Genomic DNA, 14,160 nt, shown 5'->3' with positions numbered 1-14,160 from the left:
ATTGTTCTCTTCACTTTCTGAAGCAGCTCTGGGCTCCCTCTCTTGTGAGGTGTTTTGTAGATGCCTTGATGTCCTGAATTAGTTCAAAACATTTACCTCTCATGGTCCTTTTATATTTGGGAAAGAGCCAGAAGTCTTACAGTGCGAGAGCTGGTGAAAAAGTGGCTAAGGACAAAGTGTAATGTTTTAATGAGTTTGCCTTTCTTTTGGATGGCACTTGGCAGTAGCATTTACCATATTTTTCTTATCACATCTCTTAAAGATACTCAGAAAAGAGAATTTGACAACTGCTTCAGAAATTGGCAAGAAGGATGGCCTACATAAGTTCAAAGCAAGGGGGATTGATGGCAGCATGTCTTCCACTGTAATATTTTGTTTAGTTTAAGCATTTACTATGTAGTTTGATCACACCTCATAAATTTTAAAGGAGATTAATACAAAGACCAGTAAGAGAACGTCCAACCTTGATTCTGCCTGATTCTATGAATGGTGAAGAGTAAAGGTTTAGGATGTGGAAGGGTGGGCTGGTCCTTGACAGTTTGTTCATAAGTGGAATCACTGTCTCTGCAGTGTGGATAAATGAGTGGGGAGAAGAAGTCATCAGAATGACCAAAGATGCAGTCTCTTCTACAGAGCCTCTCCGTCATCAGCACCTCTGGTCTACCAGGATCTGTTTGAGCTACTGTAGCTGTTCACTAAGGGCAAACAAAACCAAAATGTACTTCTCTCCATTCCCGCCCCTCTTTTTTGTCTTTTCCTTCCTCTCTTCTACCACACCCTTTTAAAAGTTGGTAAGCACCAATTTTGTTGGCAATGTGGAAAAAAACAAACAAACAAACAAAAAAAAAAACAGCAATGAGCGTATCTATCTTTCAGACAAGAGTGAAAGAAATGGAAGATTTTAACAGCACATGATGGCACACACCATGATCCCAGCTACTGGGGAGGCAGAGGCAGGAGGATGAACACTTTAGGGCCAGCCGGAAATACATAGCATTACTGTCTTGAAAATAAAGAAAGGAAAAAAAAAAGTACAGAAAATGCAGTGAGGGTGTCTCAATCTGAGGAAAAGGAACTGAAATGAATCATGACTATCAGTGCAAAGCATGATTGTAGTTATTATAGGCTATGTAAAGGAGCATTTGCCATCTCTTACAGAACATGTAAAATGGAGCTGTGTACTGAGTACTTGCTTTTTAGTTTACGTTTGAAGAAATGATCAAGAAGGTGCCAAGATTTTGCCCAAGGCTACACAGCTAATAAGGTACAGAGTTGGGACAAACATCTGTCTGACTCCAAACTACATGTGTTTCCACACGTGTTCCACTGCCAGTGGCTGTGTGCCAAATCCTGGAGCATGTACCTGCTCACTTGCTCCCTTTACAACCATCAAGAAAAGGTACACTCGCTCCATCTTACAGATGAGAAAATTAATACTAAAACAACTATCTTGACTTTCCAAATCACAGACCAAGGGGTGGCAGGGCCACTACTTGAGCTAAGAATTGTTAATATCTAAGAGCTTGCAGAATACTTATGTATGAGCAAAGTGGGCTGAAAATTTAAGGCATAGAGGCAAACACAGAGGCATTCTGAACCCTCAGGAGTAGCTTGCCATCAGAAGTGTACTGAAGAGTCTGTGCGTCAGTAGTTATGGATTTCAGGAACCTTTAGGCATATTATTCAAAAACTTGTCTCATTTTTGTACAGCTTTAAATAGTTTGTAAGCAATTCTGTGTCCATTTATCTGGTCTCTTTCTCAAAAGAGATCTGGGATTCATAGAGGGTAAAACTTTTCATCCCGAGAGACTGTGTGGAAGAACTGAAGCTGCAGAGGTGAGTTAACACAACCGAGGTTATATAGCTAGTGAAACAGGTAAACACACCCATGTATTCAGGGAGATCTCCAGTAATTGTTCCTAAGAAGGAAAAATAATCCAGTAGGAGAGAAGATAAGGGTTACATTGTGGATCCTGGTTCTACTGTCCCTTCAGTCCTAAGAAAGAAAAGTGCTCCTACTCATGCTCTTACACAGCCATCTTGTAGGAGACATCTAAGCCAATGGTGACTTTGTGAGTTGCCCTATCTGGTTACCATTAATATTCTCATCTCTCTGATACCAGGAGACAAGATGCCCAGAACTCATTGCAACTTGGCAGAATCCTCCAGCACTGACTCACCATTAGCCCCTTCCTTCCACTTAGTCTAAGGAGAGTCTTTTGAGCATGGGTGTTCTCACAAGGTTGAGCATGCCGAGAGGCATTCCCTCAGGTATGCTGCTTGGTAACATCCCGGCCTTCCTCTGAGAGCCCGGTGGTACCGAGTCCTTCGGGTCATTTTGGTGGGTCTCTCTCTTACTGAAGTTAGTGTGAGGACCATGGGTACACTTAACCTAAATCTGTCTCTTTTAATCACTCTCGTCTGGGCAGATAAAAGCTTTCCATAGGATTGCTCTCTCAAGCATTCCTTTGTGGCTTTGATATCAGCGATTAAATCATGGAAGGGAAAACAAAACAAAACAACAAAAGGACTGGCTTCAACCTTTAGCTTTTAATATTTTTAGCCTCCTGAAAGAAACCAGATTGTTGACCTAAATTCCCCCTTTCGTCCCCACATCCTCTCACCTCTGCTGGTATTCTCCAGGAAGATGTCCCAAAGCTAGTGGACATCCTTAAATGGGAGGGCCTGAAGCTGTCTTCCCCACTGTGCCTTTACTTCTCCCATGATGGGACCCCAAGCTGGGTGGTCTGAAGGAGCCAGGGTCTGACATGGAAAGGACCTCTCTGACCCTCCACCGGGCCCCACTGTCTCAGGAAGAGAAGTGAAACTCAGGGTGGGAACTCCTTGTCTAGTGACCACAGCACCATGGTAGCAGGGTTGAGTATAGGAGCATTGGCTATTCATGAAGGTTATTCCACTCTGAAGCAGCCTGGGTTCAAATTTTGGCTCTAGACTCAGACTATTGTAATCATGATTCTCCCAATTCCTACCTGGGATCCTTGGAGGGGAAAATCATTAGCTTCTTATTCTTCAAGGACCTGTTCTTTATATTAATAAAGCTCATTTCAAGGAACTTTCCATGTGATACCTATGCTGATCAGAGAACATGCTACATGAAAGTTTCCACAAACTGCTTGTTACTACTATTATTTATTTGAAAGTGCTACTTTTTCATAGGGAGGAATGCCCTGGGCAAGGCTTTGGTGTACAGTATCTTCTCTTCCTAGTGAGAAAAAACAAACAGCAATACAAACCAAATGTAAATTCTCATCTTTTGCTAATTCTCCTCCCTTCATAGTGATAAAAGGAAGTTAAATATTATAAAATCTGTTGAGTTAAATTATTATAGAAAAAGATTTTTGGAAAAGCCACAGGATGGAGACACCCACCACAGGGATACCACTTGGCTGTGGAGGACCTGAACTTGGTATTGGGATATGTGAATTTCAGTCCTTCCTATCACTGAGCACTGTGTGACTTGGGGACTCATTTCTCTGAGTCTCAAGTTTTCTTGTTGATACATAGCAGCAGTGGGACAAGGTGGCTCTGAGGACTGTGTCTTATCTTGAAAGCAGCTTCCTATATGCTCAGCACCCAACAGATATTTCATAAATGCTCATTTGCACGGGAACAGAGAAGCACCCCTTTCTTGAAAGGAATGTCCGTGTGTGTGTGTGTGTGTGTGTGTGTGTGTGTGTGTGTGTGTTGACAGCAGTTTTTGAATCCTCCTGATTGAGCTTTCTCTGCTCAAAATAGGAGGCTGGAAAACTGGTTCTCAGTATCATAGCAAGAGAATGATTTTGAACTAAGAACAATGCAGTGGAATAGAGGATGGTTTTCAGAGAAAGCCCACTGGAATTAGACCTCAGCAAGCTTGTTAAATAATGGTGTAATCATTTACTAGAAATACTCTAACAAAAGACCATAGCCTGGGGGGTTTAAACAACAGAAATTTCATTTTCTTACAATTCTGGAGACCAGAAGAGGCTTTATTTATTTATTTACTTGTTTATTTTTCCTAAACCTCTCTCCTTGATTAGCAGATGGCCTTCTTTTCCCTGGTCTTCACGTGGCCTTCCTTCTCTACACATCAGTGCTCAAATTATTATTTTCTTATAAGGACACCAGTCTTATTGGATGAGGAAATACCTCATACTATCACTGTAATAAAGACTGGAGGGACCCTATTTCCAAGTAGAGTTATATTCTGAGCAATAGGAGGTTATAACTCCATTGTATGTGTTTTTAGGAAAACACCACTGTTTAGTCCGTAAAAAATGGAAGGGAATATAGGAGGCTGCCAACACTGAGACAGCAATCTCAGGAGGAAAAAAAGTCAGTATAAACATGGGAAGTTGAAACAAAACAAGGTCAGGATCCGACAGACAAGGATGCTAGTGATGAGAATCCAGACACTGACAGAGAAGCTCAAGAAAGTATGCCATTACAGAAAGATCCAGCAGTAAAGTAAATCTTTGGTCCCAGTAAAATGGGGCAAGCCTAATAGAGCAAACTAATCACTGGTAGTAAACAATCAAAGATTTTGAGTCCATATTTTAGGTCCAGGCAAGCAAGTGCCATTGAAAGCAGCCTCCTGGCTTGTAGTTCCGTGTAGCTTGCTTGTGTTGGCGCTGCAGGACTTGCAAAAATATTTCTAGAGGGGGCTATGCCTTTAAACATCTTACAATAAAATGCTTGGCACTTGGCACTTACTGTGGTGACGCGATTGCAAGTCCAAGTCTGGGAATCCTGTAAGCCTGAGCCTTGGGCTGTGTTGCTTTGGAGGACATCTGTTCTTCCTGAGCCTCAGCTGAAGACTAGACAATGCTGATAGCTTTGTTGAGAAGATTCAACAAGAGAGCTAGTGCAAAACACACAGTAGTTAGGGATTTTTACATTTAAATACCATATCTAAAGAAGGAAAAAATAAGAAGGTACCCAGTCCCTTTTTTTGCCTTTATTTTACATTCAGTGACAAACTCTATGGAGCAACCACAACGTGCCAGGCTCTATTGGATGTAAAGCATTTATCAGTGAATAAGGAGTCACATATTTGGGTAGAAGGGACATATAATAAGTGGTAGGCTTAGTTCAGAGTACAATGAATATTTGAAAGGAGGACTTGGGGAGTCATGAGATGCTCAGACCATGCTTCCCTGTGGTAGTATCTTTGATATGATGCTTAGAAGGTGTTCCTAAATGCCGTCGTACTCCCCCAGGACAGCTCAAGCCAACATTTTGGGGAACTCCTAGCATGCCTTTTGCCTTTGGTCTTTCCTTTCTCATGCATGTAATTCCTCCCTGCGGTGAAGTCCAAAGGGGAAAAAATGAGAAGAAACAGAGGCAGTAAAAACAAGCAAACATCAAGCTTCTGTGAACACTGAAGCCCTTTGTACCTCAAGATTAGATGTAGGAAGGTAGAATCCTCTGTAAAAAAAAAAAAAAACAAAACAAAAAAACAGCTGACCAGGTGCCTTAACAGAAAACCTACTGCAAGCTCTTCTCATGATTTGGATCTTGACCCCTCTCAACACTTGCCATGTGAAGCTTATACCTCATTGGTCTGTGAAAGGGCTCTTGATATTCTCATCGTCTGGTTCCTCATAGGTATAGCACTGAGGCAGGTGTATGCTAATTATATGTAGATTGCATGCAAAATTGCATGTGGCCTTCCACCTTTTCCTGTGAGGATATGTCCCCTGGGATCACTCTGTAGTCGCACACAGATGGTGCTGACTTCAGAATGAGTTGCACCATTTAAAAAAAAAAAAAATTACATCTCTGTCTTGCTGAACAACTGTGGGGAAGAGCAGCATGGAGTGGTGTGGATAGTCTTGTGCCCTGCAAAGAATACTGCTCTGTGTCCTGTGTGGAGAGACACAGAGGAGAGGGAATCTGAGCATGCAAGTATTGGGGATGACATAAGGCATCCAATTCAAATCAACACATATTTTTGAACAGCGTCTGCATACAAGGAACCATTCTAAGAGTGAACAAAAGAGCTCTTAAATTCTAGCAGGCTATCATTTCACCCAGACCCTCCTTTTACAGAGAAGGGAAATAAAGCCCAGCAGTGTAAAGGAGGGTGTGACTTGTCCCAGGCAGTTACCTGGCATGCCAAGCCTCTGATGCCAAATCCCCGCTTTGGGGGTGAGTAGCATGGGGTGCTTCCCATCTAGTCCCCTGAAATGTGACTACTACTAAGTTATTTTTACAGAAAAAAACCCCATCACTATACTTCTCCATCTCTACTAAAGTTCAATGATATCCTTTTGCCGCTTTGACTGCAGGTAAATATCTCCCTCTGAACTTCTGAAACCACTACTTCAAGGTTCTCATTTCCCTTAATGTGTTTCCTCTTGGTTCCACTGAAAACCCTCTTGTTGCCCTTCCTCTCTGCCTCCCAGGGCTAAACCACCCCTCACTTCTTAGCTCTGTGTTATAGCAGATGGTCCCTCTCATTCCTTCCCTATTTTTCTCTCACCCACAAACAGAGGTAGCCTAAGCTGGGGTCCCAGCTTGAGGGAAGCTTCTGAACTGGGAGCACCCTACAGATGTGTAAACATTTTACCTTGCTAGCCAGGCTAGCCTCCTTCCAAAGGCAACAGGAAAACCGGGGACCAGGAGCCCCTGGCAAAATAAAGGCCTACAAGGAGGAAAAGGGAGAGGATACTATTTCATTTTTAATTTTCTCATTAGAAGACCCTTCATTTTCTTTTCAGGAGGAGAGAGGTTGGGCAGAGGAGGGGGAGAAGTTGAGCTAAGAGGTGGGGTAGACAAGAATGTGGCAGCTTTGGCTACTTCTGCTCACATGGATTCCCCCGGGGGCAGCAACAAGAATGATATGGGGAAACTTATTCCAAATCTGGAGTCAGATCTTTGTCTTTGGAGCGAGTCAGTGGGAGGTAGCTTTTAATATGCAGTGTCTTAATATCTCCTAAGCTGAGAAGGAATTAAAGTTTCTAAGTAGAGCTCGCCAGTGAGTATTTGAGTATAGCTTCTGCTTTTTCAAGCCTTCATCCTAGCTCTTAACACCTTGGGAAAGATGCCTTCAGGGTACTTTTTGTCTCTAGTCTTTCTGTATTTTGTTCCCAGTTATTTCCTACTTTTTTTGTCCTCGATATCACTCTCAGACCCTCTAACATCTTAAAAAATGAACTCCCATTTGGAAAGTTATTGTATGCCAAGGACACTATATCTACTATATCTTTCAGTATGACAACATATTTAAAGAGAAATACAGATGAGAGAAACAGATGAATTAAGGCCCTCAGAGATGAAGTAATTTTTGTCCCAGACATATGGCTAGTAATTGCTGTCATCAAGATTCAAAGCAGATTATCCCAAGTCCAAAGAATCTGCTCTTTCTCCCCTACCAGGAACACATTCTGTCCTCTGGTTCTCTCTGTCCTTTAGCCACAAAGACATAAATTAGTGCCTTCCATTCTGTTTGTCCTTAAAGTCCCTGCCTGTCTCTTCCTACTCTTTGCAGAGTCACTAGTGTCTCAGTAAGATGCTTACTGAGTCCCTGCTCTAGCTAGGCCTAGGGCAGGGTACTGGGATGACCTAGACATGGTCATCACTCTTGAGAATCAGTCAGTCTAGCAGAGAGGAGGTAACAGTGAGGACACAGACAACTCCAAAACCAGAAAGCCAGTGTCGAATTTCCTAAAGAGAAAACAAGTTCAGAGGAGAGAATGATCCTCACCCACGGGGCTTTCACAGCCTGCTTCTTTTAAGAAGCACTTGTATATTAGTCACTGGGAACCTGGAAGAAAGATATGAATAGGACTCGCTATATGACAGGGAGGAACTATCACAGAGTGCCAAGACCCTGAGGACCCACTTGGTGCTCTGCCAGGGTCACCAAGCTGCAGGAGCAGGAAGACTGTAAGGAGACTCTGGCCACTACCCAAAATGCTGTTACATGGGGAGTGGGAAAACTGGTATAATTGGGGTTACCCTGCACCAGCCAGACTGCTGATCATATCAGCAGCCAACAGCAAAATACATAAGCTCTAAAGTCATGGTACCCACAGAGGAGTAAAAGATTATAGGAGCCATCTCTATTGATTTTGCTGAACTCTCTCCCTGACCATTTGATGAGCTTTAATGGCAAATGCACAAAGTCATAGTAATGGAGACAATACTCCAGCTGAGAGAAGAGACTGTCCTAAAGGAGGGTCGTTTATTCACTGTCAACTATCCTTCCATCTCCTCTTGCCTGGCCTCATATGTCATGTGACACTTAAAATGCACTCATAATTAGAAAAACTTCTTCCCCGTGCAACAGTTTTGTTGATGCCAGTGACACTTCGTATATTCTAGAAAGACTGAGGAACAAGGGGTTGGTGAGTATCAAGATAGTTAGATCCAGAGAAAATCCACTGCCATTCCCAATGGCAGTCTAGGGATAGCTGGCTGGAACTTCCCCAAATATATAATATAACTTTTGAGTCATCTATGTATCTATTTTGACAAGGTGGTACCCAATCCCTGGTAATACTGCTGACCTGGGGTAGGATGTGTTCTGGGATTAGCACACAGGACAATGTGTTCTAGTGTCATATAGAGCTGGTATCTGCTTGCCAGCCAGTTGATCTTGAACCTATCTATTTATCTTTAATTGACACACCCATCTTCCTTTAAATGAGAAATATAGTATCATTGCTGTGGAGGATGTTATGTGTGTTAAGTGAGTTGTACATGTATAAATTTTAGTTTGATGGCTGGCGTGGCAAGGTTTGATTATCTTTACCATTATCCAAGCATCTCCATCTCCAGTATGCTTTTGTATAAAGGAAAAAAAGCTGAATTTGTCTCAAAAGATTTGTCAATAATTCTTTCGAACCCCCAAAAAATGCTTCCATCCCATGGATCAGGTCCTTCATTTGTCAGGTAAAAGAATTGGAGATGATAATCTTTAAAACATCTTTCCAGCTCAGCCATTTTGTGTTTACTTTTCTTTGGAGGTGAATGTCTCAGCTTGCAAAGACTCCTGTTAGAGGCAGGACCCTTGGTTCTTTAACCCTGGGCTTCACTTTTCTAGGCCAACTTTCCCCATACCTCAGCATTATGGGTGATTTATTGCCTGCAGAGAGCAGGTGCCTCTCAAAGCTCTGGTGACTCTCAAGCAAACTCCTCTTCTAAACGAGCACCACCTTCCAAAATCATCTCCCATTGTTTCTACACCTACCTTATATACAACTGTACAATTAAAATGCCATCCTAACTAGAAAGTCCTCTTCCCCACATAATCCTCCACAACTCCTATGATTTTTCAGACTTTTATTGCTTCTGTTGTTGCTCTCACATTTTCTTGAGACAAAGTGCTCTCCAAACAAAACCTTCTTACGTGCTCCATATGCAAAGCTAACAAAGGTGAAACTGTATGGGTTCAGATTGTAATCAGACAGCTCCAAACCAACGTGCTTGCCCTCTCAGATCCTCTAGCTCTCGCCTTGCTCTTGGGGTGGTCCCAGAGGCACCATTAGTAAGTTCCAGGGCCCCCCAAGGCATTTTAAATACCTCTTGTGTAGGATATCCTAATAGAAACCTTACCAGAGAAAAGAAACTTACTGCCTTCTCCTTCCACCTTTATTTATTCATCTTTCTCTTTTGGGGTCACATAGGGCTGTATGACAAATGTTCTTATACCTCGCGTGACCGAGGATGGGTCGTGGGCATTCACACCGTCAGTGATCAAGGCAACAGAGACCCACGCTACTTTTTCTCCTTGAAGACAGACCGGGCCCGGCAAGTGACCACCATCAATGCCCACCGCAGCTACCTCCCAGGCCAGTGGGTGTACCTAGCTGCCACTTACGATGGGCGTCTGATGAAGCTGTATGTGAATGGTGCCCAGGTGGCCACTTCTGGGGAGCAAGTAGGTGGCATATTCAGCCCGCTGACCCAGAAGTGTAAAGTTCTTATGTTGGGGGGCAGTGCTCTGAATCACAACTACCGGGGCTACATCGAGCACTTCCATCTGTGGAAGGTGGCCAGGACTCAGCGAGAGATTCTGTTGGACATGGAAACCCACGGCCTGCACACCCCCCTACCTCAGCTCCTCCTGCAGGAGAACTGGGACAATGTAAAGCGCATGTGGTCCCCCATGAAGGATGGCAACAGCCCCCAAGTGGAAATGAGCAATGCCCATGGCTTCCTGCTAGACACAAATCTGGAGCCCCCTCTGTGTGGCCAGACATTGTGCGATAACACAGAAGTCATTGCCAATTACAATGAGCTCCCCAGTTTCCGCCAACCGAAGGTTGTGCGCTACCGCGTGGTCAACCTCTACAACGATGACCATGAGAACCCGACTGTGAGCCAGCAGCAGGTGGACTTCCAGCACAGACAACTGGCCGAGGCCTTCAGGGACTACAACATCTCCTGGGAACTGGAGGTGCTGGAGGTGGACAACTCCTCCCTGCGCCACCGTCTCATTCTGGCCAACTGTGACATCAGTAAGATTGGGGATGAGAACTGTGATCCTGAGTGCAACCACACACTCACAGGCCATGACGGTGGTGACTGCCGCCATCTGCGATACCCCGCCTTCATGAAGAAGCAGCAAAATGGTGTGTGTGACATGGATTGCAATTACGAACGATTCAACTTTGATGGTGGAGAGTGCTGTGACCCTGAAATCACTGACGTCACTAAGACATGCTTTGATCCTGACTCTCCACACAGGTAAGACCCGCTGGGCTAAAGATGCCCAGCTGAAAGCTAAATGTGATACCCTGCTTTAGAGGAAAGATACCTGAGACCCATAGACATTAGGACAATTTTCTGGTTCATGCAGCACCTCTATGACCAAGGTGAGTCTATCACTCAGCTGATGAAGGGGACCATATACTAGCATAGTGGATGATAAATCTACTGATGGAATATTTACTATTGGCTATGAAGAAAGACTCAGAACCCTGTCTTTCAAAGATTGCAATGTTTAAATTGAGTAATATGCACTGCGTACAAATAGACAATAGTCATAACGTGCATAGCAGAGTGAGTTAGACCATACTGTTCAATTCAGTAGTCCCTTACCACATGTGAATATTTAAATTTAAATCAATAGAAAATAAGTAAAATTTAGAATCTAATTCCTGAGTTGCACTGGTCACATTTCAAATACTCATGTGCCACCTGGGGCTAGTGCTGCCATGCTGGACAGAGCAGTTTGGAATATTTCCATGTTGTCTGTTAGACAGTGCTGTAGGGTTGCAGGTACCTGGGATCAGCAACCTGGGTTCAGATATGAGCTTTTCTAATTTCTCACTTTCCAGACATTAGAAATCCATTTTTCTGTACAATGGGAATAATTATGATGTATGCATTGTCAAGCTGTGTGGAGGGCAGAGAGGAGTATAAACCACAATCGCTCCCCATGACTGGCTAGTATATAAGTCGCTGTCAGTAAAAAGGATTGTCATTTGCTGCCTAATGAAAGAGAGTGTGTGGTGTTCAGGAAGTGTTCTAGGAAATCAAGGTGGAAAAGTTGAATGCAGCTTGAGCATATCACATGGGGATTTCTTGGAGAGACGTGGTATCTCACCAAGGTCTTCAAGAACAGGTATAATTTGAGACAAGTCATAGATCTAAAATTACAGCACAAAGGCTGAGGTAATAAAATAGTGCTGTATCTGGGATTCATGCTAAATATGCAGATTATAGCTGATATTGCAATGAAGAAGGCTACTATGTGAAATGACAGATGTGTTTATTAGTTTTACCATGGTAAATTTTTCATGATTTATGTGTATTTCATAATTTCATCTTATAAGCTTTAAATCTACACAATACAATTTTTTTCTAAAAAGAATTAAATGTAACTTGGATAGCAGGTGTTGGGTTGGGGAAAGGGAAGGACATTGCAGGTAGGGGAAAGGTCTTCTCTTATAAAGCTGAGAAGAGGGAAAAGGAAGAGCCTTCTGTCCAGTGTCTCACTTAGCCTTTTCTGTGGCTGTCCAGTATACTAAGAAATCCCAGCTTGCAGCCCTAAAGTGACCTGTATTTGATGTGGGACCTGAAGGAACTAGTTTCAAGCCAGAGGAACAGTCAACATCCACTTTCCTGTTTTTCACAGATTCGTGCTGAACTTTTCCATTCTGTCCAACACACAGGACCCTGGACTTGCTGATGGCTAGAGAACATTTGCAGACCTCTGCAGGTTTTCTGCTGACGCTTCTCTTTATGTCTTTAAAGAGAGCAAGGGCCTCCCATGCACAGGCAGAGTACCTATGTGAAAAGGAATGACAATGCTGGCAGGAGAGTGTCGTGCCTGGCAGCAAGTCAGCAAGTACGTCAGCTCAGCCTCCTGGCACCAGGAGGGCCCCTGGACTCTCACCTTGGCGCCGAGACACACACAGCCCATGCTGTAAAGAAGCCTTGGTGTATGGCCAGTCCCTTCCAGGTTATGATGCACTGTCATCTCTGCTCTCATCGGGGCTTTGCCAGAACTTGACAAGGGCAACGAGACAGGAGTTAACACTTTCATTTGACTGATGAGAAACAGAGGAACCTTAGAGAGCAAAACGAGTTAGTAAGTTCACAGGTCAAGAAGGTCATTTTCAAAGTGGCAAATGTGAGTCTTCTGTGTTCAGTGTAGTGTGTTCGACTGGGCTAGACTTCCAGGATGTACCTGTGTGCCAAGCAGAGTGCACGTGAGGGAGGATGGGCATAGCTGAAAACCATTTACGTATCTGTACTTCCATTGTTTTCTCATTCCCTCACTCGTGCAACAATGTTTATTCATCTCTTGTCAAGTTCTGGGAATGTAGATATACTTAGTCATATTTTACTGAAGGAAATTCAGGATTCTGAAAGATGAGGGGCTTGTACTAAAGACATTTAGTAATGTATGGATAGCTTAGAGTCAGACCCAGGCTTAGTGACTGACTGATGGGGTTTAGTTTTAAATCCTAGGAACAATTAGAAGTAGAATTAATAGACAGGGTAACAGTAAAGAGTGGCTTTACTGATACCTTGGGAGAAAACTAATGAGTTGTGATTGGGTCAGAATCAATGGCATTGGCCTTTGTAGAGAACCATGCTGATGTGAGTGACCAAGGGACTCCAGATTCCAAATAAATCACAATCAGCAGGCAGCACTGGCAGATTGCAAAGACCCCTTCTTTTCTCAGTCACAGGACTGTGTATTTAGAATGTGTGTGAGCAACCATGTGTCAGCTATGTAACCACTCACACCAGGGCCCATTTGTTTTCTGGCTGGGAAAGCTATGTCCCCTGAGTGAGCCCCACCAGGCCTGTGTCATCTCCTGACCAGGCTGGGGTTACTGAGTTTTGGTCACATCAGCTCTCCGTGTACAGAGAGAAACCTGCAGAATGTTGTAGAGAAATATTCAGCTTGTGATTATAAACAAGACAGGAGAAGGAGGAAGAGAAAGAAGATCTCTCTCTCTTTCTCTCTCTCTGTACACACACACACACATATATATATATATATATAGTACATGTTTATATAGTATATAAATTTTATGCCTATCTCTACCTCTTTCTCCATCTCTTTCTACGGAAAGACAATATTTAAACCACTGCTTCTCAATTTATAACAAGGGGCCCAGTTTCTTCCTCTGTATGTCACAAAGTAACACCTTTGTATAGGACAACACAAATGAATTGATGTGAAAGAAATAACTCAGGAGCAGTGTGGCCATGGCAGAATTCTCTAAAACTTTCCAAACGTCAACTTATTAATACCATGCTTAGCAACCATGAACTGGTAGAAAACAGTGTGTGAACTCCTCACTTAGGGCAATACTGATTAAAATCCATCCTGACATTTTCTGTAGCAGTTCTTTTGAGAAAATAAGATCTATCAATAATGCAGTTGGGCAGACTAGCAGATTCCATCAGACAAGTACTACTTTGCAATGCATTGAAATGTTTAACTTTTGTTTTCAGTCCATTGTGCCTGTTTTCAGGAATGCCTCTATGCAGGAAAGCACAGTGTCCCAGCAGAGAGGCTAGAGAAAGCATTGCAGTGATGCCAGTTGTTTGACTTGAAAACATCTTCACAGGTTGTTGGATTCAGCCCTTTTTACTCTGTAAAAGGAAACCAAGTCCAGAGCTCACATAGTCTATTTGTGGTAAAGACTGGACAGAAGGGCTCCGGATTCCCAATCTTTAGTGGTCTGC

The 14,160-nt window shown here is 43.2% G+C and overlaps 1 protein-coding gene across 1 annotated transcript in view; it reads left to right on the top strand.

Annotated features, from left to right (window-relative positions):
- The window catches only part of Pappa (pappalysin 1), a 228,108-nt gene that overhangs the window by 23,116 nt on the left and 190,832 nt on the right, over positions 1-14,160 (top strand). The window contains exon 2 of the mRNA XM_003479141.4: positions 9,633-10,695. Within this exon, the coding sequence (XP_003479189.2) occupies positions 9,633-10,695 (1,063 nt within the window). The remainder of the gene's footprint in view (positions 1-9,632; positions 10,696-14,160) is intronic.

The sequence above is a fragment of the Cavia porcellus genome, unplaced genomic scaffold (genome assembly GCF_034190915.1).
Source record: "Cavia porcellus strain 051 isolate PalLab524CR breed Dunkin Hartley unplaced genomic scaffold, mCavPor4.1 scaffold_1, whole genome shotgun sequence".
Taxonomy (NCBI): Eukaryota; Metazoa; Chordata; class Mammalia; order Rodentia; family Caviidae; genus Cavia; species Cavia porcellus.
Note: the sequence above shows the minus strand (reverse complement) of the source record. Positions and strands in the feature narration are given on the sequence as shown.